The 19938-nt window shown below is 45.6% G+C and overlaps 1 protein-coding gene across 2 annotated transcripts in view; it reads right to left on the reverse strand.

Moving 5' to 3' along the window:
* Positions 1 to 19938, reverse strand: part of ERI3 (ERI1 exoribonuclease family member 3) — a 129642-nt gene that overhangs the window by 93074 nt on the left and 16630 nt on the right. For both annotated transcript variants that reach the window (XM_051797448.1, XM_051797455.1), the window contains exons 3-5: positions 12929 to 13045; positions 7952 to 8011; positions 5624 to 5715 (exon numbers count right to left, since the gene is read on the reverse strand). In XM_051797448.1, the coding sequence (XP_051653408.1) occupies positions 5624 to 5715; positions 7952 to 8011; positions 12929 to 13045 (269 nt within the window). The remainder of the gene's footprint in view (positions 1 to 5623; positions 5716 to 7951; positions 8012 to 12928; positions 13046 to 19938) is intronic.

A 19938-nucleotide genomic window follows, 5' to 3' on the forward strand; every position in this document is an offset into this window, starting at 1 on the left:
GGGGAAATCTTAAAATCCAAAATTTATTTTGCATAAGTGATATCATTTCCTTTAAAAACAAAAAGCTGGACTGCAGGGTCACAGAAGTGAATGGGGTCAGTGCTGCTCCCTGTAAGTGCCAGAGAAGAGCATGCTCACAAGGCTCCCTTGCTTAGCTCCGGCAAAGCACTTTAGGATGTAATTATATGAACAACTCCATCAGCAAAGCTGACTCAAAAGGTTCCTGACCCTGGATACTCAGTCCCATCCCCGCACTGTAGTTCACACCACCCTCTTCCTTCAGCCAACGTAGCCATGTAAAGAGATACACCATAGGCTTGGTCAGCAAAACAATCCCCACTAAAAGCAGTACCACCAAGCTAATCCAAAGATCTTAGTTGGAAAGGAATTGTTTTATTAGTTTTAAACATAGGTTACTATAATAACTTTCAGTTACCAGATCTTTCTTGTTACTCTCAAAGCCACCCTCTGAACATACCTCCTGCCCTGCTGCCACCCAACCAGCCCACCCTACACTTCCTGCCTTTCCTCACAGCTACCCAAGTGGTCCCACTCACTCCAATCAGTGGCCATCTGCAATTTCTCCCCCAGCAGAGGCTACCAACCCCCTCCCAGTCCCGTGATAAAGAACAGCATGCACAAGGGACACTAACACCATCAATCCTTCTTCATTCATGTCCTAAGGCTGATCTCAAACTAAACCTCCAGGACAGAAGGCTGGAAAGAGCAACCCATTGCAACACTCAGAGCAGCTCTGAAAAGGCAAGCATCCTCCCAGCCTTTGTAACTTGCAAAGAAAGAATTAAACAGTAAAATTAAGCAGTGGTATAATTTACTGCTTAGAATTTACTAATATCCAACCTAGGAAGAGCACCAAGGGCTATAAACATTTCAAGACACTTCACTGTGTTTTATCACTATATTAGAGAGTACTTGCCTTTTAACACTTATTTAAGAAAATAAAAAACTTCTGAGCAGTAGCTTCCTGTGAAGACATAAATTAGCATGTTCTGACCAGCCACACTAAGTGCAGTACAAGCATCTTCATGTCAGCTATACAGACTAAAGCCTATATGTACTATTAGCTATGCTCAGTGCATTTGCAAAATGATTCGAAACTGGGGAGAAGGATTAACTGATGCTCTTGACATTACGGTGCAGGTCTGAGTTTCGGCACACGAGGTTTCAGCTCTGCCTCTGCCTGCCTGCACAGCCACAGGCATATCACTTAACCTCAGTGTATCTCAGCTCTGTATCTACGAACACACGGTAAAAATGCCTCTTTGGTTGCCAAGATTAATTCATATTGTGTTTAAGAGCCCACAAACTGGTTCTATACACAGAGAGAGGCAACTTGACATTTCAGGGGAGACAGACCACACTAAAGAGCTTACATTACAAGGGCTCAACCCTGGCAGACACTAAGAACCCTCTTTTCCAATAAGACCATCTCCTGCAGTCAGTGGCTCCCTTGGCCCTTCAGAGGCACATTACTCTCACCACCCAATGCCACATCAACACTATTTGCTTAATGAATAATGGCAGTTCCAACCCAGGTGCAGGATGAGGCACTAAAGCAGACTACACCAGGTATCTGAATCCATCCCTGGAGCTGTTAAACTTGGAGGATAGCTCCTTGCAACAGGCTAAAGGAATCCTCCTGCTGAGCACACAGAGGCCCGAGGACCGTGTGCCTAACAAGGCTGTATCCCCACTCATATTTTAGCTTGGCAGGTCTGGTGCTCCTTTCATCTTTTGCTTCAGGTAGCTCTCTTTAATTAATAACATTTCTGAGTCGACACAGGGAACTTTCCACCCAGAATGAATGGCCCTCTCTCATTAGAACCACGACTTGTCATGATGTATTCAAGAGCAGGAGTGTGATTCATTCCCTTGTCTGGGAACGAGGGGTGTTGCTGGGGGGTGGGGGGAAGAAGAGTCTCTGTAATGAGTGACTGATATTTGCTGAAGTTGATATGCAACTCTGTCGGCTTGAACTGCCTTGTCAGGACAAGCCTTCAAGAAAGGTGATGTTCCTACTCAAGAGGTTTTCCTCATTAAAGAAATTGCATCTTAACAGGAGGGAAGGGGAGGGGTGGCAGGAGAGCTGCTGTCTTCCCTGCCTCCAGCCTGGTTCACACACACCGAGCACTGAAAGCAGGCTGATCCAAGCACAGCCCGTGGAGGATCAGCGTTCCATTTCGGAGGAACGCTCACACAATGAGCTCTCTCCAGCAGTAACCAATCCCTCCAACAGGGACACTCCTTCTGATGGTCCACCACACCCACAACAAAGCCTTTGATAGCACGGCCAAGGACCTCAACTCATGCTAAACCTCCATAGGCCCCTCCCAGATGCTTGGTGTCCTGTTCTGGGTGCCCAGCTCCTTGTGACTAGTGCTCCCTGTTGTCTGAGGGAAGCCAGACAAACACCTCTGTGGTCTTCCAAGAAAGCTTCAATGTTCAAGAGCAACCAAGTTTGTAGCCACACAGTGCCTCGTTCCCTGAGGATCCCCGAGTCAAGCAGAGGCTTCACTGATCCTGTAGCTGTTTCCAATTTGAATCCTGCAGACTCAGATAGTGCCAGACACCATCAGCAGAGAGCAATACCTTGACAGTCCCTATTCCTCCAGTGCTTTTCTTTGACATACTCCTGGCTTAGACAGGGCTATTTCCCCATCTTGTGCCCAGATCCACCACTGACAGGCTTGTAGATTCCTCCTCTTTGTTCCAGCCTGTCATGGTTTGAGACCCCCAAAAATCCAATTTCCAATTTCCAAGCCCCCCCCCAAATTTGCTTCAGTGTGAGAGGGTTTTCAGACATAACACAATTGCTAGCATGAGGAAATTGTATCAAAATTTATTATGAATGCAATAATACTATAATACATTATATACAACAATTCTAACTATCTCTTCCCCACATCCAGTTTGCTCATCCTACTGGGCCTTCCAGTGCCCTGGCACCTACCAGTGGCACCTACTGGAAGCCCTCAGAGCAGACAGGCCAGTCCAGAAGACATCATGCCTCAGCTCTTCAACAGCACATGCAGACAAGAGTCAAGCTAAATGCCCAGGTCATTGCTGGAACAAGGCTGCATGGTTTACCAGCCAAGCTAAGGACAATGGAGGACAGGAACTTCACACCATTCGAGACATAGGTAAGAGGACTGCAGCTTGCTCTGCAGGCAGCCATGCAAGTAGCTGTCATTACTAAGGAAGCTGTCATTACTAAGGAGCGGACCTGCCACAAGTGGTGGCTCCTTAAGCCAGGAAGCACTGCACTCACCTCATTGTCCTGAATTCCTCTGGAACCCAGTCAGGTTTCTACCACACAACGCTTTCACCAACACACTCCTCCAAATGTGGACAAGCAGCACTGCCTCCCCTCCTATTGCCCCAGGGTCTTCTGTGCCCAGTGTGTGGTCTCAACACAGTAGCAAAGGGCACTAGCTACACCACAAGTCTTGTAGGGAAGCATGGGGTGATTCCCTGGAATACCTCCTAGATGTTCCACATCTCTGAGGCTCTATCTCCCTGTCTGAGCAGCCTTGTTTCAGCTCTCTGCTTTCTCTCTTTAAAAAGAGATGCTCAGTTCTGCTTTGCTAAACCCTATTTGGCAATGTGTCTAAACACACGCAAACTTAATTAGTTCAGGAGGGAGACTCGGCATTTCTGGTGACGGATAAAAGTAAGGGGAAATGAGACAAGTCAGAGCTGGCAGGGAGTCCTCACTCGAGCCTCATCCACTGGCACAGTGCTAATCAGATGTGACGCTACACGCTGCAGCACCCAATCGGCGACGGAGCGGCGTGATGTGCTACTCACCAAGCGGCTGCAGCCAGACTCCTGCTATCCATGTGGCTGGAAACATGAAATTTTCTGCTTTGCCCTGCAGATGCTTCAGGATTGAATTCTGAAGTTAATGGTTTAAAAAAAATTTTTAAAAGGAAGCGGGAGAAATGAACCACTCGCTACAACCTCATGGCCAGAAGTGGAGTCTTCTTTTCCAGTTGACTAGTGAGGGACAATCCATGCGAGAGACCACTGCAAATGGTGAACTGTGTATCTCTGCTCCAGAACTGCATGTCCTGCTGAGCCAGCTCACTCCACAACCCCTACGGCTCACCAGAAATGGGGTTCATCTTTACCTCTGTTTGGCCATGGTAGAGCTCTGAAGGAAAAAAAAAAAGCCACCCAACATATCCAGGTTGCTCACTCCATACAGATGCCAAGTTAGGATGTTATCTGGTAACCTTGTCAGCCCACTGTGAAAGTGATGGAAAGATGGGCCTGAAGCAAAGATAACTGTTTCTTACAACCATCACCAAAAGTGGCAAACTGGGCTCTCAGAACAGCAATACAGGAGTAAAGAACAGAGAAAATAGAATAGACGAGAAACAGAAGTTTAGCACAGCAGCTGTGGTCTCTAATAGAAGTTTAAACATTATATATAAAGAAAAATAAGCCTCATTCTTCATTTAAGCAGCTAACACAGGAACCTGGAATATATACCAGCTCTGGACACAGCTTGAGCAGAGACCCAGACTTTGACTCAAGAGCTCACATACCACGCCCTGACTGGAGCACGGCCAATTTCTCACCTCCGCTAGCGCTTGTGCTGAGCTTTGGTCCTCACATCTCATTTCTCACTAATCAAACCAAGAAAAGGCAAGGAGCTGCCACTCTACAAAGACCACTCTGCAGGGAAGAACTGGGGCTGATTGCTCCTAGGCTGTGTGCAGTTTATTTAGGCTTCTGACTTGGGGAAGCCAATGTCACAGTGGAAACCAAGTCATACTACTAACGAGTTGTGGCTGTCAGTTTAGCATTGGATGTGTCAAGCCCATGCTTTACTGGTGTGATAACAACAGCAGTCTTTATCCAGCACTGTGGGGAGATTAAAAATGAAGCAAGATTATAGGAATCCAAAGGAATTCAGCACAATATGACGCTGATCTGCAAACACTTTACGGATTAAAGCAATGTAATTTTTAGACATTTAACTCTGTTCTTATAATAACATTTTTAGGTTGGTGGTTGGTTCCTGACAAAACATGCACATAGACCAACATTTGCAGATCTCAGTGCAGGTTCCCACCAGATACAGTCACTCAGCTGGTGAAGATGACCTTTACGATAAGAACACCAATGAATCATGCCAGAGCTGTTTTGTATTCTGTCCCAAAGACTACTCTGTGATTCACATCGAGTTACTGTGCCAAGATGACAGAGAGGAAGCCTTGCATGCGTCAGGTAAGGACCATCACTTGATTTGGGTGTACAAAAACAGCATTCCACGTATGCACTCAGAAATATCCATCCCTTTGGAAAGTATACTGGATAAAAAGGAAAGCATCACAAAACTCCAGCCTAAACCCCTCTTGGGATTCTGAAAGGATTCATTCACTACAGAGAATAACCTAGGCAGTGATCTTGCACTATGCCCAGCACCTGTCTTCCGAAACAGCTCTCCAGTGCCAGTTATGCACGGCAAACAACAATTCCCCTAAGAAACGACAATTAGGGACAGTTGCAGGCTTGCAAGGACAAAGACATAGGTGCTACAGGCAAGCATGGAGCAATAAAGCCCGGAAAAATCTCCCTCCCCTTCCATACTCACATCACTTTCAAATCCCAGTCTCCGCAGGTCACAAAAATCGACTTGACGCTGGGATCTAAGAGGCCTTCCTTTGCCATCCACTCGTCAACCCTCTGAAAGTAAGGCAAGAAAAGGGGATGAGTTTTGCGGAGACAGGCCGAGCCACAACAGTTAAACTCAGATAAGCTGCTTGCAATCAAGAGAGAAGAAAATTGTGATCTTATCCACCCTCTCCCTCTCTTCTCTCTTTGCTTGCCATCTCAACAACAGCACGTTTGGACCTTTGAAGATTTCTGATAGGAGACATCAGGCAACCAGAGCAGAGATGATCTTATCAGACACCGCAGCAGCTCTGCTCATGGAGGGATGGAAGTTGTGCAGCGTTAACGGGATGATACAACTGTGCTGTTACCTGGCATTTCTCCTCCACTTCTCCTCTCCCTGTACCAAAAGGGCTCCCAGTGAGCATAACTTATGTCCCCTTCACTGAGGAGAAATACACAAGTATCCTGAGATGGCATCCCTCCCCTGCAGCATTTTTCACATACTCTGATTCATACAGCTCCAAGGGGATACAGGAAAGGGGGAAAAATGGAAGGGCTGGGCACACACAGGCACTGTGTGGTAGTAACAAGCAAAGCCACATGTCCCCTTCCTTTCCAGTCTGGATCCCTCTTTCCTCCTTACAGTTCTGAGGAGATGCGTGTTCAGGGTAGTGTGGATTTAAAGTGAATCCACTATTCCTGATCAACTTTCCATAGGAGCAGAAGTTCTGGATCCTCGTCAGAAATGGGTCACGTTAATCTGGAGGATGCAATCCACCTGGGGAACTAAGCAGAAGGAACTAACCTAGACTAAAACCCCTGCATAGACACTTCGTCCAGCTAAAACTAGCAAATGATGTGCCTAAAATCTTGTGGTGGCAGGCAATCAGCTGCTATTATGCAGCCTCACTAGCAGCATTTCCAAAGCTTCAGCAAGAGAAATCCGTCCTCTTTTCCCTCACGTGACACCTTTCACTCCTGAATAAACCAGCATGCCCCAGAAGCTGCCTGACCTGAATCTCATTTTAAGCTAGAAGTATGCTGCTGTAGGAACACCTTTTTGGTCCAAATAAAAAAAAAAATCTAAATAAGTGTTTCCACACTGTAAGAAGCTTCCATAGAAACAGAACAAACCATTTTCTGGAATACTCCAGTAGCGATCTACATTCGCCCATCCAGGCAAAGAGGGCTGTCCCTCCTGGGGAAGCAGGCACAGGGGTCCATACGCTTATGGACACGCACGGCTGCTACGTGCTCTCTGGAGAGCACAGGGAGAGCTGGGGGTTTGCATGGATGCAAGATGTCACCTTCGCAGAGCACCGTCTTCGGTCTCGTGTCATTGCCGCAGCCTTTCCTGGCAGGGGTCGATGCTTCTTCCTGTGACCGATTGTACAACAGCCCTCTGAGTAAAGCTCCCCGGGAAAGCAGCATCCAGCCTCTCAGCCACACTTCTGCCTCCCTTGGGCTGACAGGATCTTCCAGCCAGCCTCGCACGAGGCTGCCCGAAGTTGGGGACAGCAGCAGTAACCCTTTTACGTTCCCTGATGTGAGCGCCCATGAAGTGCTGTCTCCGTGGAGGATTTTAAAGCCTTTAATTTGATTTCCTCAGATAAGCAATTGTTGCAATTATTCTGATTAGGAACAATTAGGTAACACGGCAGTGGAAATCCTGACAGAGACAATGCATCGAACACCAACCTGCAGCCCAAGTGGGCTCTGCTTGAGGAGGTTTCCTTCACTATCTGACTACCAACAAAAGCTATTGATGGAGAAATACTTCCAAGCTAATTAAGCCTTAAATGCTCTAGGAATTCAACATTAGGCAGATAGTATTATTAGGGCTATCTCTGCATTTGCACATCCTCCAGATTAGATTTGAGAGGCATTTTCTTTCTATGCTACATGTATTATTGAGCATTTAAATAGGTAGAAAAATTAATTTAATAAAGTGCTGGGGAAGGGGAAAAGAAACGAAGGCAGAACCTCCAGGAGCAGTGGTCTCGAGCAATGTCTTGGTGCTTTAAAACCGGCTCAAGAAAGAATCGCCTCTTCTCCTATCTACTGGCAGGAGTTTGGATATCTTGTCAGCACCCTTGACATGAACAGCTGGAGATGACAGATCAATGGTTCAATACTCTCAGCAGCGTGTCACCAATGTGACAGCAAATGTTATTCTAATGAAGCTGTAATCATAGTCAAATTACGCGGTTCGATTCTCAGCAAGGGGAGGGTGCGGGGAAAGAGATGAAGAGGGGACGACAGGACCAGAGGTCAGAGTTCGAGAACTAAAGGTTACTCTGCTTACCTCAAGCACTTGCTGGAGGCTTGGCTGGCCATCCACCATGCCTTGAATAATCCCAGTCAGCTGAAACGAGAGACAAACAGAAAGCAGGCATCAGAGCAGCACTCAAAAGATCATTAGAAAGGTCTACTCTCCTGTCCATCTCTCTGCAACCAAAACATGCTCCTGTGACCCACATGGATGCTGCTGAGTAGCCAGTCACAGTAGAGTGACCCTGGCAGCTCCCCAGCCACAGGCAAGGGCACAGCTTCATCCCAAACCCAGAAATGTAATGGGGCTCCTACCCACACCACAAAACAGCAAACTCTCGGCAGGGCAGGATCCACTTGGGGAGCAGTATCATGCTTAAGCATGATGCCCTTTTAAACATGCATTTCACCTGTTTTGATGTTGCTTTGATGTACACAGGAAGCAGTAACTACCAAGGTCTCTGATCATTCCCCTGCTATCGCAGTTACACCAAAATTTCAGTGTTAGGTGAACAGAAGAGACGATTGTTGGTAGGTAAGACCCAGAGTGGACCCAGTCATCCCCCCCTGCGCTGGGCAGCCAGCATGTTTTTTTCCCATAGTCCATCACAGCATTCCTCTGCATTTCAAAACTGTACTTAGAACAATGAAATGAAACCTGAAGAAAAGCACTTTCTTCCAGAACCCTGTCCACTCTGTTTTTCAGGAGGTTCCTTAGGAACAGATCCTGCTAACACATAGTCCTACTGACTGCTCCTGAACTGCCTGGCTGTTTAAAGCTAAGACACAGACATAAAAAGATGAAGTCTCATGGGCCTCTGCCTGTGTCTGCCCAGGAGGGCTTGAGGCACATGGAAAAGAGATAATTTTTCTGTCTGCCTTCCAAGTGACAAAACTGTCTTTTAACATATTGAATATCGGACGTCAGTAGCTTGCCATCAATGCATCCAAGTAATTAAAAAAATCATTACTAAAACAAGTGCCCACTATGGGATTTCACTTCATATGGCAGTTTCCTGAAGCTACACACCTCACACATTTTCATAAAATAAGGTCAATGCAGGAGCATGCCCTGGTGCTTGCACACTCATCCAGGGCTCCAGAAGCCATAGCACCTATTCGAGAGGTGCTGACAGCCTCACCACCACCCAGGAGTAACTCTTCCATGCAGACCAGCTCAACCTACTCATAAAAATAAGCCCTCTCACAAACCACAGGGTTTGGCTTTATTAAATATGTGGCAACTGAAGGAAGCTAAATGGTTTTTACCTCTCAGTTTCTCTGGCTGCTTGGCTTACAGCATTGAACTCAGAGGATGGAAAAAGAAAAGATATTAAACTCCAATTAAACTGTAATTACACTTAATGAATACCAAATACCTGACTCACTGAATAAGCTGTAAGTAAAAAGATTATTTTCTCAAAGTGACTTCCACAGAATGGTAATACATACCTTTTAGGGAAAGTATTTTAAGAATGCAAAGCTTTTCTACGTGGGTTTCTCAAGTTCATCAAGCCATTATGAGGCAGAAAGTACCAACTTATCTGTACAAGAACATACTGCCCAATACACACACACAAGATTTGTGCTGCAGAAATCATACACATGAATACAAAGGGATATACCTGCTCCATGGGTACATTTCAATACAAGTCAGAGAGTGCTCAAATGGGACCAGATTTATATTCTCTCACCCTTTCTGATTCTTTCTGTTATCAATCACATCCACCTGTCACACCCAACCTAGTGCATGGGATCTCTGCAGCATTATCTGGTCTTGCAGCTTTGAAGAAGTATAAAAACATAAAACTGCACAATTGTAAAGTTTCACTGGTGATCCCAAGAAGCACACAGTACTTGGGAACACAAACAAGCTATAAGGCATTTATCTTTCTGTATTTTTATTGTCTATTCCTTCAGGGAAAAAAAATCAATAAAAATTAATCATAAAAAGAGAGCAAAGTACCATGAAAAAGCCTGTACAAGCACCTTCTGTGTAGAGAGAATCTTTCCTTTAGCTCCCAGCATGAACTTGCTTGGGCAGCAGACAAAACACTTGCATCTTCCAAAAGGGCATGATGAGCTTTATACACCTAGTAACAGCTTTTAACAACTTGCAAGCACTTTCCACCTTCTCCGCCTAAACACTCATCATAACACCCAGCCCTCATCATAACCAATCACAACCTGTTGTTTTACAGAAGCAGATCAGGAGAAAAAGAACCAGATGAGGGCTCAGAGTGAGCCAGTACTGGAAGACATGCTCCTGGCCATCTGTGTGGGGAGTTGAAGAAACCTCCTGTAGCCAGGAGGTGCATAGACACACTAAAAGCAAAGGGAGGGTGACCACAAGTTCTCCACCCTTCCAGGCACCCTTCCCATGCTGTGCTGTCCTCTTCAAGGAGGAAGAGGGAAGGGAGAAGTACTCCAGACCCAAGGAGTAATGTCAAGCAACTCCAGTAACCCTCCCACACAGAGTCTCTCCTAAGCAGTTCTACTGCTTCCCAGGAAAGGCAGGAAGCAGAGGGGAGAGGGGAAATCAGCAGCACGGCAGACAGGCTCCCATGTAATGTTAACAGCACTGCTTTTCCTAGAGAGTTTATCTGGGAAACCATCGTATTTCTACTCCAAGACAGTTTGCTGATTACCTAAGCACTTGTCTCTGGTGTACAATCTGATAATCAGGCCTGGTCTTTCTTTGTAGACAAAGAGGCCAATAAATCTCACCCTTTGTAAGTAGAGGTGCCTAGACAAAGCCCTTTACTGGCATTTAGCAAAATGAGTATTTTTCAGAAAACATAAACCAGCAGAAAGTCAATGGCAAGTGCTGGAGCTGTTCAGGCAGCAGCTCCACAGCAGCACGTCCTGGTTGTGTCCCTGGGGTCTCGAGGGAACCTACACCAGTGGCACAGGGCTGACCCCTACACCTGCCTAGCAGCAGGCACCAACGCCACTATTTACTAAGGTCCTCAGTACAATCAGTTCACCTGTGGCCTTCAGGGCAGGGCTTCAAATTCAGCCCCAGCTACAGGGCCTAGTGACAAGCCCAGTTACATTCCCAGCATGATCCTACTCCTGGACCTCTTTGCAGCCCCTGCAACAGGCCAGTGGACTGCCAAGCTGGGAGGGACAGCAGCCATGCTGGACACTAAGCAGCAAGGGGTGCAGTGGGAAGATGCCCAGGAGCCAGTGACTTCCAGGCTAGGACTAAAACTAGCTCCCTAACCCACACTGTTAATAACAGAGGACTTGCCAAACCTGGCAAGTGGGACTTTTTCGTACCATTGATACACACAGGTGGGGGTTCTGCGACCATTTTGCCTGCTGGCATCAGCACTGCCTGTTTTCATCCAACTCTGGACACGATGCCAGACCACGGTGAGCAGCAGAGTCTGCAGCACAGCGCTGAGCTGGGACAGCCGTGCCCATCCTGGGGACTCCGGCAAACACGTGGCCATCACACACACATACACACACAGAGCTCTGCTTGCTTTAGGGCTCCACACAGGAGACACAACAGGGGGAAGGATGAAATAGAGGGACTTCCAGAAAAAGGAATTTTGGTGGTAGTTAATGAGACAACTTCTCTCTAGAATTTAGAGGACTTGCAAAACGGACATTTTGGGCTCTACTCTTTCAGAAGATGGTGCTGTTTTTAGCCCAGATCAGGTGCAAACTGTGAGATTTATCACATTTGTACAAGCATATGTCCAGCAAGTCTCATGGGGATAAGGACAGCCAAAGTAGTTGTCCAGCCTTCTAGCATTAAGGTTGCAAAACGGTTTCCATTATAACCCTCTGTTCTCACACATTTATAGCTTTCTGAAAGCCCCTCTCCTGGGAATAAAGTTTTCAGTGCTTAGTCTTTTTTTTTTTTTTTTAGTTGAAACAAAATACCTTCAGATGGTTTTCAGTTACAAGAGAATAAAAATAAGTATTTGTTTTTACAATGTGAAAATATGGAAGGGGCTGGTTGGTCCTGGAGGGGACTCCACCTAAAACAGAGGAGTCATTTTTCATCAGATTAGTACATGTGGGACAAGCACTCCAAGGGCTTAAACCTGCAGCCAGCAAGGTAGGGGAAAACACGCTATGGTGCTATGATCCTAGACAAGATAGGGACAGAACAAAGAACTTGGATACCCTGATTCCCACATTCGGTACTTTAGTCACCAAGCTGGCCAACATTGAACCAGTGGAGTGGTAGGAAAAAAAGCCCAAAGCAAGAGCAACTTAAAGTTTGTTTTGATGATTACAACAAAAAGAAAGAACACACTTGGGAAAACATTCAACTTTTTGTGTTGAACAAAAAAAAACCAAACAAAAAACAACAACAAAACCCAACCCAACCCCTGCCCCCAAGTCTTTTGAACCCTCAGGGACCGTTCTGCCCACCTTCATTCTGTATCTGTGGAAAGGTGGCCTCGGCTCAAGAGCAGCTGCACTCAGCAGTGAGAGCAACCAAGTAAAAAGAAGCTACTTCTCCAGCAATCATTTCAAGCACCCCCCGAGCATGACATCAAAAAGAAAGTCTTAAAAATACAGACATCCTACCGCTCCGAAGGACTCATCAAACCCCAACATGCAGGCCCACAGGAGAGTCATTTAGAGCCTCTGAATACGCAGCCGTACAGCACTTCCTTCCCTCAGACCATGCTCTCTTTGACCTTCCCCACCACAGAGCAGCACAGCAAAATCACAAGAGCTCACAGGGAGGTTACAAGACTTTGAGCATCAGCTTTTATTTTGTGGTCACCCAGTTAGATGTTTGTTAATTGTAAATACAACTATCTCAGTCAGCAGATCACAGCTAGAGTTATTTATGAATCCAAAGTGAGGTCTTTACACGGTACTACAATAACAAAAAATTATTCCCCTTGTCCTTAACCTAAGGCTGGCATGACACACTGCACTGCAGCTGAACCGTGAAGAGGTGACCCCAGTCCCTGGTGCAATGGAAACCTGCTTCCCAGGGAGACCCTTGGAGCACCAGGGAACCTTTGCACTTTACCTCTGTACAGAAGGGCGTAAGCTGGGGATGCACCACAGGCTGAACATACATGTGAAAGGTGGATTCGATCTCCATCGTCCTGCCATTCAGCTTCAGGATAGGGAATTCGATGATTTCCTGAATAGTGCAAAAAGAAAAGCAGTTGTTCATTTAAAATAAACAAAGAATGAAGCTAGAAATTATCCCTTTTAGCAAGGTGGCTGTAAAAAGAAGGGCCCGATAGTCCCAAACAAAAATAAGCCCAACACAAAGCTCTGCAAAAGTGGGAAGGTGGTGTTGCAGCACAGAGCACATCCAACACCTCAGGCACAGAGCAGGATGGTGCTGATGCTCATCACAGCCAGGATGGCAGCAAGGAGGTCTCTGTGCCCAGCACTGCAGCTGCACACAGCCCTGCCTAAGCTGCACCTAAGGAAGACGGTCTCTCACCACCCACGTGCTACCCATGGAACACGGAGATGTACCTGCAATGGGCTCAAGTCTGTTTGGCAAGGGCTGAGCCCTCCCCAAGACCAGTCCCATCCTTTCCACCCCACCATCCTTTTGGAGGACACCATCAGACAGACAACAGGGACTACTGCATGAAGCACCTCCTCCTCTGGAGAGGCTGAGGAGCACTGCCCTCCTCCAACAGACTGAGGAGCCATTCCTATGGGATACAGCACAGTAGCAAGCCCTGCTTCATTTTCCTCTTTGTAGCCAATTTATGCTGATAGGGAAATAAAAACGTTCCTTCATCAGAAGAATGTTCAATTATTTGAATAATCAGCAATCAAAAATTTACATGGACCTGTTAATAAAAAGTTTAAACAAATCCAGTTGCGATGGATTTCTCAATTATTAAAAAATATACATGAAATTAAAAAAGCTGCCCACTGAATAAAAGCCATAAAATCCTTTGTGTTCACCCCCCTCCTTCTCCATTCCCTTCCTTCCTTTCAGTTTAATGTAAGAGGAGAAGTGACAATTTGTTTGGTGTCTTTAAAGAATAATTTGTCTATGTTATTTAATAGAGATCCATGGCACCAAGGTTCTGGAGTGCAAATGAGGCTGCTGAGTGATATCCATGCAACAAGCCTCTCAAATCACTTCTGGAGAGAAACAGAGAGAGGGAGAGAGAATAAAAAAAATATTGCTTTTTAATATTCAAAAACAGTTTGCAAAATTTAATCAAAGCAGAGCAAAAGCTAACATTTTTACCACTTTGACATTTTTATTAGCGCTTTCATAAATTTTTAAAACATGAATGGAATTAGTTTAACAACAAAAAAAAAACTGCCTGAAAACATCTGGAAGAGACAAATAAGAAATAATAAAAAATGAAAAAAAAAATCCAACTCCTGTGAGTAAAATTAGCATGTGAAAAATGCAGCCGCTGCAGAGGAACTAACACACTTTTTTGGACCCTGGCTGCAACCCTCATGACCTGGAGGCGGAAATTATCGTGAGGTTATACATGTGAGCTGGTGACATCACCACCCCACTAGGCAGCAGGAGGGCAAGAAGCTGGGTGGGTAAATGGAAATAACAGACAATTTAAATAGCCAGGAGGAACACCCAATTTCCATGGTGGACAGAGCCTGTAGATGCAGGAGAGCAGCTCTCCTGGTGCAACAGGCACACAGCCCAGACCAGGGCACGTGGGGAACATGTGCTGCTGATATGGAAAATTAGGGAAAAAAATTAAAATAAAATAAAGTGTTAATAATGTTAAGTGCCCAGGTGCAGACACAGAGCAGTGGAACAGCAGAGGATGCAGGGCTTAACTGTTTCCCCATGGTCATCTGTGCCACACTCCATGTGTGCCACGTGGGCTAAAGCAGAGCAGATGGTTGGGCACATCCTTCCCCACAGCCATACCACCCCACTGGGAGTCACCAAGTTTCCCCAGGAAAGAGAGGAAACTCGATCCAGGGGCTGGAAGGGGAGGAGAAGACACGTGCAAAACACCTGAGCATCACTCAGACTGCCTGTTGTGGTGCAGGCAAACGCACCAGCTTCAGCCACCCAGGAGGACCCATGGAAACACGAGAAAGTAAGAAATGCTGGACACAGCTGATCCTCCCTTCAAAAGGGCTACCACAGATAGGCTCTGAAAGCAGCAAATTTCTGTTCTGAAGGAAAACAGACTGCAAAGTTTGAAGCTAACGGACAGGCTGTCATAACAGAGCCACACTTAACCCCAGGATAACACTGTGGCATCTTTCAAATCGGGCTGGGGCGTCTCACTGCCCCCTAGGTCTGCATCCCACCCAGCGGGTGACCATGGAAGCGGGCAAGCCCATGGCAGGGCAAGATGAGCATTCCCCCTTCCGGAGAGAGACACACACCGGCTGGATTTCACAGCAGGGCTGCGCTGCAATGCCGGGATAGGTCCTAAGGGACCAGAAACATCCTCAGGGGCCATCAAGTGGCTGGATGCAAAGCGAGACTGAAAGACAGCCCTGCTGCTGATCTGATACACAAAGGCGTTGCTGGCCTCCCAGTACCAAAGGCAAAAAGCACTTCCAGGAGGGTCGGATTAAGACAGACGGAGGAAATAAAAAGCCATACTAAAAAACTGTGGAAAATTTAACAATATCCAGAATTACTGCAGGTCTTTAGGAGGTGCATGGCCAGGAGTAGGGGTGGAACCCCAGAGGCGACTTGAGCGTCTTAGGAGAAAGAGTAGCCACTTTTTTGGGCTTATTTGGTCAGTTTTGGAAGCAAGTGGTAAAGAACCTTTCCCAAAAGGCTGTTTATCTGCACGCTTCCTATAGCGGAGATTTTTCCAGTCTCTGGCAGTGTTTGCTCCACTGGTATCTAAGGCAACAGATACCAGCCCCATGAAATCAGCCCCACTCCTCACTAACGATGTTAGCCAGTCCTGCAATGAAATTTAACCTGTGACACTGCTGTACTTTTCATTTAAACTTTCATTTGGAGAGAAGCAGTGTTTGGAGACCCTGCAGTTTGTCCTGCTAATAAAGACAAGTGTTGGGACCTTTAAAGGTGCCATTCATCTTTTGCCTTTATTAAATTCAATTTTCTTAAGCCCATGATACATCATGAAATTAAGAGTTGACATTCCTGCAGAAACAAAAATATCTATCAAACATAAACAGAAAGGGGGGAGAAAAGAGGCCTCTATTACCAAGAATTTATGGCTTAAAGTTGATCTGTTTCCACTTTTTTTTCCTCTCTCTTTTTTTTTTTTTACAAGCATATGGTTTGTTTTAGATATCCGAAATGTTATTACAGATCTAGAATTTCATTAGTAATTATTATGAAATGGTGAGCACTTAAGACACTCACACACACAACCCCCCAGCAGACTGTGACGCAGGAAGGCAGCCGGGTGCTCTCTCACGTTTCACAGCAGCCCAGTGAGCTCAACGTGCTCAGCTCCATCTCCACCATTCAAGGACCTTCACTGCTTCCTCCCAGAAGGGAAAGGTGGAGGAAAAGAGGCACGAGGGAGTTAAGAGGAGAGCTTCACTGACACTTCCTTTCTTTTATCTGAACCTGATCATCCATAGGTGTTACCTTGAGATCCTCACCCAGCTCCACTCCAACACTGAGTACACGTCCTAACTTCGGCAGTGATTTGTGCCAGCAGCATTTGGGGCTTCTAAGTCTTCCCCCTGACCCACCCCCAGCTTACAGCACAACCAGAAGTTATGGATGTGCTAAAATAATGCTGAGGGTGTCCAGAGGCTGCAAATAGCCGCAAGCTACCAGAAGAACAAATGTACTCATTTGAATTTTGCGAGCACTGCAATTAGGTATTTTATTTAGCACTGCAAAGTAACTTGAAAGGAAATCCAGGATTCAAACCACCACCAATAAATAAGCGGCTTTTTATTTTCCTTTCATTGTCATGAAAAGTTGAACATGTTTTCTGTTGAGAAATTCTGCACGAGGCTCCCAATTACAGGCATTTGCATTTATATTGTTGGAACACAGAGCTTCTAAAATCAATATTAACACGCTTAAAGAAAAAGGCATCGGCACCCTGTCCCTCCCCTCAGCTGCGCCCCCAAACACAGTAACAATAGGAACCTACAGAGCCAGAGGCTTATACATATCCAGGTCCACTCTCTTTACAACAATCTTGCATTTACGATTTCATGGTCCTTCAAGCAAATCTATGTGACAGCTTCCTTCAGAATTTTTGCCTTTTCTAAAAACAAAAACAAGAGTTCCAGGTGAAAGCCTCTCGTGCAACCTGGCCAGTGGGCTGAGTAGCAGCAGGAGGCTGCAGGGTAACTGTGGAATGGCTAGGGACTTTCCTTTAAGAGGGATTTGAAAAATTCATAAGGGCATGTGAAAGCACTGCTATAAACCCAACCTTTCCTTACCCACTCGTCCTAAATGAAACTCCCCTCCCTTTAACACCAGAGCAGGGATGCACCAATTCAACCTTCTTGATCTTCTTGCTAATAAAAGAAATGAAGAAGAACAAAACTATACTTGCTAAACAATTTCCTGTCAGAGAAGAAAGCACCTGAAATTACACTAATTCCCACAGAGGAATCTTTTTGCTTATCCTTTTGGATCTGGATAGCACTCACATCATTAGACAGAAAGAATAAAGTGCCCAGCAAGAGCTTCCCAGCTCTCAAAACCTTCTAATACAGAAGCCTATGTATAAAGTGGCCAGGTCACTCTTCAGGACACTGGGTTACATATTTGAGGAAGGCCGTATGGCCTATTCAGTTCAAAAACTACGAGAGAATAATTTATCCCTCACTCTAACCCCCATGTGAAGAAGTTTAATAAACACAGGAATAAAAGATGCCCATAAAAATCAGAGCTGACTGTTCAAAATGCAATAAAAGCAAGCAGAGGCTGTTGAGAGAAACGGATTTTGTCTGATAAGGAAAAGTATAAAACTTCCTACTGAAAGAACCCTTTACACCTTCAGAAAAAGGTAAGGGCAGAAGAGGCAAGGGAGCATCTGTGCAGGGGCAGAGCCTTAGCACCAGCTCATTTTGTTCAGGGATGCTTCCCCCCACCAAAGAAAAAGTCATTTTATGCACAAGGAGCTTATTTCTTAAACAAACACTCGTGTTTTTGATTTACACCACGGGCTGCTCCTAAATAATTTATGGCGGGTTAAATTTATTGCATAGCCCTGGCCGGCTGCAAATTCGAATTGCCAAATAATTAGATTTTAGGGCAATGCTTATAAATTATCCGCCGATTTGTCCGGACTTGTTTGTCAGTTGCTTTGTGCTTCGGGTCATCTTTGGCATTTCGCTGTTTGTGTTTTAATTGCTGATTTACACTTTGACAGATGAGAGTTGATGCCTCCAAGATCGGGGAGGGGGCGGGGGGTTGAAGAGCAGGAAGAATCAGAGCTTTTAAAGCCTTGTGATTTTCCTTTTTTTCCAAGGCAATTAAAATCGAAAAGGGACATAGTAAGGACAGCACTAGCCTAACAGATCTGCCTCCCCAGTTTCCATCCTCTGCCTTAATTATTATTTTAACTAAAGCCGTTTCCAAGTGAGCAGCCTTGCACTGGCCCTCAGGGGCAGTAACCAAGATGACCTCATAGGTCTTTTCCCCACTTCAAAATTTTTATTAAACTAACCAAAACATGTACCATAAAGGCAACACCTCTGCAGAGGGGGACAGCAGGACTTCTGCTGAATCAGGGCTCTGCTGGCTTTCCAAAGGATGCTTGTCTGCACACGCAGTGCAGAGCCTTTCAGCACTTTGGTCTTGGGGAAGTTACTCTCTGTACTGATTAATCCTGTCAAAAGGTCTTTGGGGAAGCAGCTGACCTCCAAATTTCCTTTTCCATCACTGCTTAGTTTAAAATGTGCGTATGCACACATCTAATAATTTAATACATTTAAACAACTATTATCTCCCAGAAAAGTGTGAAGGGAAATACAAAACACAAGTCAAAAAACAAAACACAACGGGACTGGCAGGAATATGGAAAATATGGCAGATCTTATCACAAAACACTGGGATAAGATGATGTGAAGAAACATTCTGCTGCCTGAACATTGAATATCCAGTGTTTCTTCCTCCCTCTGCTCCCAGGTGAACCTCACTGCCTACCCCCAACACTCAGGCACTGAAGCCCAAAGGCTGGATTTCCTCAGAGATAAAATCTGAGTAGCATTTTGGGCTCTGCATTGGCATCAAACGTGGCTCTTATTTCCTAGTGCTTTCTTACTACTTTAAGGGTGAGGGACCATTTCTCTTTCTTTAATAGAAGCTGAAATCCCCATCTAATCACATGCCTCCAGGAGCCTCAGCTTTAAAAGAGACATCTAGTCCATGCACCTGCCCGAGGGCAGCATCATCACCCCCTAAATAATTTCTGACTTTGTCTAGGCTGTTTTTACCGACTCCAATAAGAGAGACTCACACACTCCCCAGGCACTCTATCCTCCTGTTTCATTAGTCTTATCATTGGAAAGTTTTTCCTAATGTCTAATCCAAATTTCCCTTGCTGTTGTTTAAATTCCTGACTGCTCTTCCTACCCACAGCAGACACAGGCCAGAACACTGTCTTTCTCATTTTTGCAACAGAAGACCTCATTTTACATACCCTCTTGTCACTGCACTAAACACAACCCCAATGCCATCCAGCCTGCACTCACAGTTATGTTTTGCAGACCCCTGGTCACACTCACTGATTCTCTTCACCCTCTCAAAATAGTAACTTTTTTTTTCTTTTAGAGCATGGAATGCCAAGTGAAGAGCTTCCTCAGCTGAGTTCCCTCCTTACAGGGCCAAGAAAAGGAGGATCCACATGTTTCACAAATGACATTTTTACCCTAAATCTACCCCTGTGGTACTTGGGACTTATTTCATGCTTGCCATTATACCTGAAATCTTGACAGTTGGCTCACAACCCTTGTCCTGCCATCCTGAACAAAATTTTCGGTAATCATTTCCTCCCAGGCTGGTTCCTGCCTCTCACCTCCAGCATCATCTCTCCCTGTCAAAACCCACTAAGATATTTTGATCTTTCCAGCAGGAACCCAGACATCAAGAATAAGGCAGAA

This window comes from Manacus candei, unplaced genomic scaffold (genome assembly GCF_025592945.1).
Source record: "Manacus candei isolate 608988 ecotype Guabito, Panama unplaced genomic scaffold, ASM2559294v1 h1tg000005l, whole genome shotgun sequence".
Classification (NCBI taxonomy): Eukaryota; Metazoa; Chordata; class Aves; order Passeriformes; family Pipridae; genus Manacus; species Manacus candei.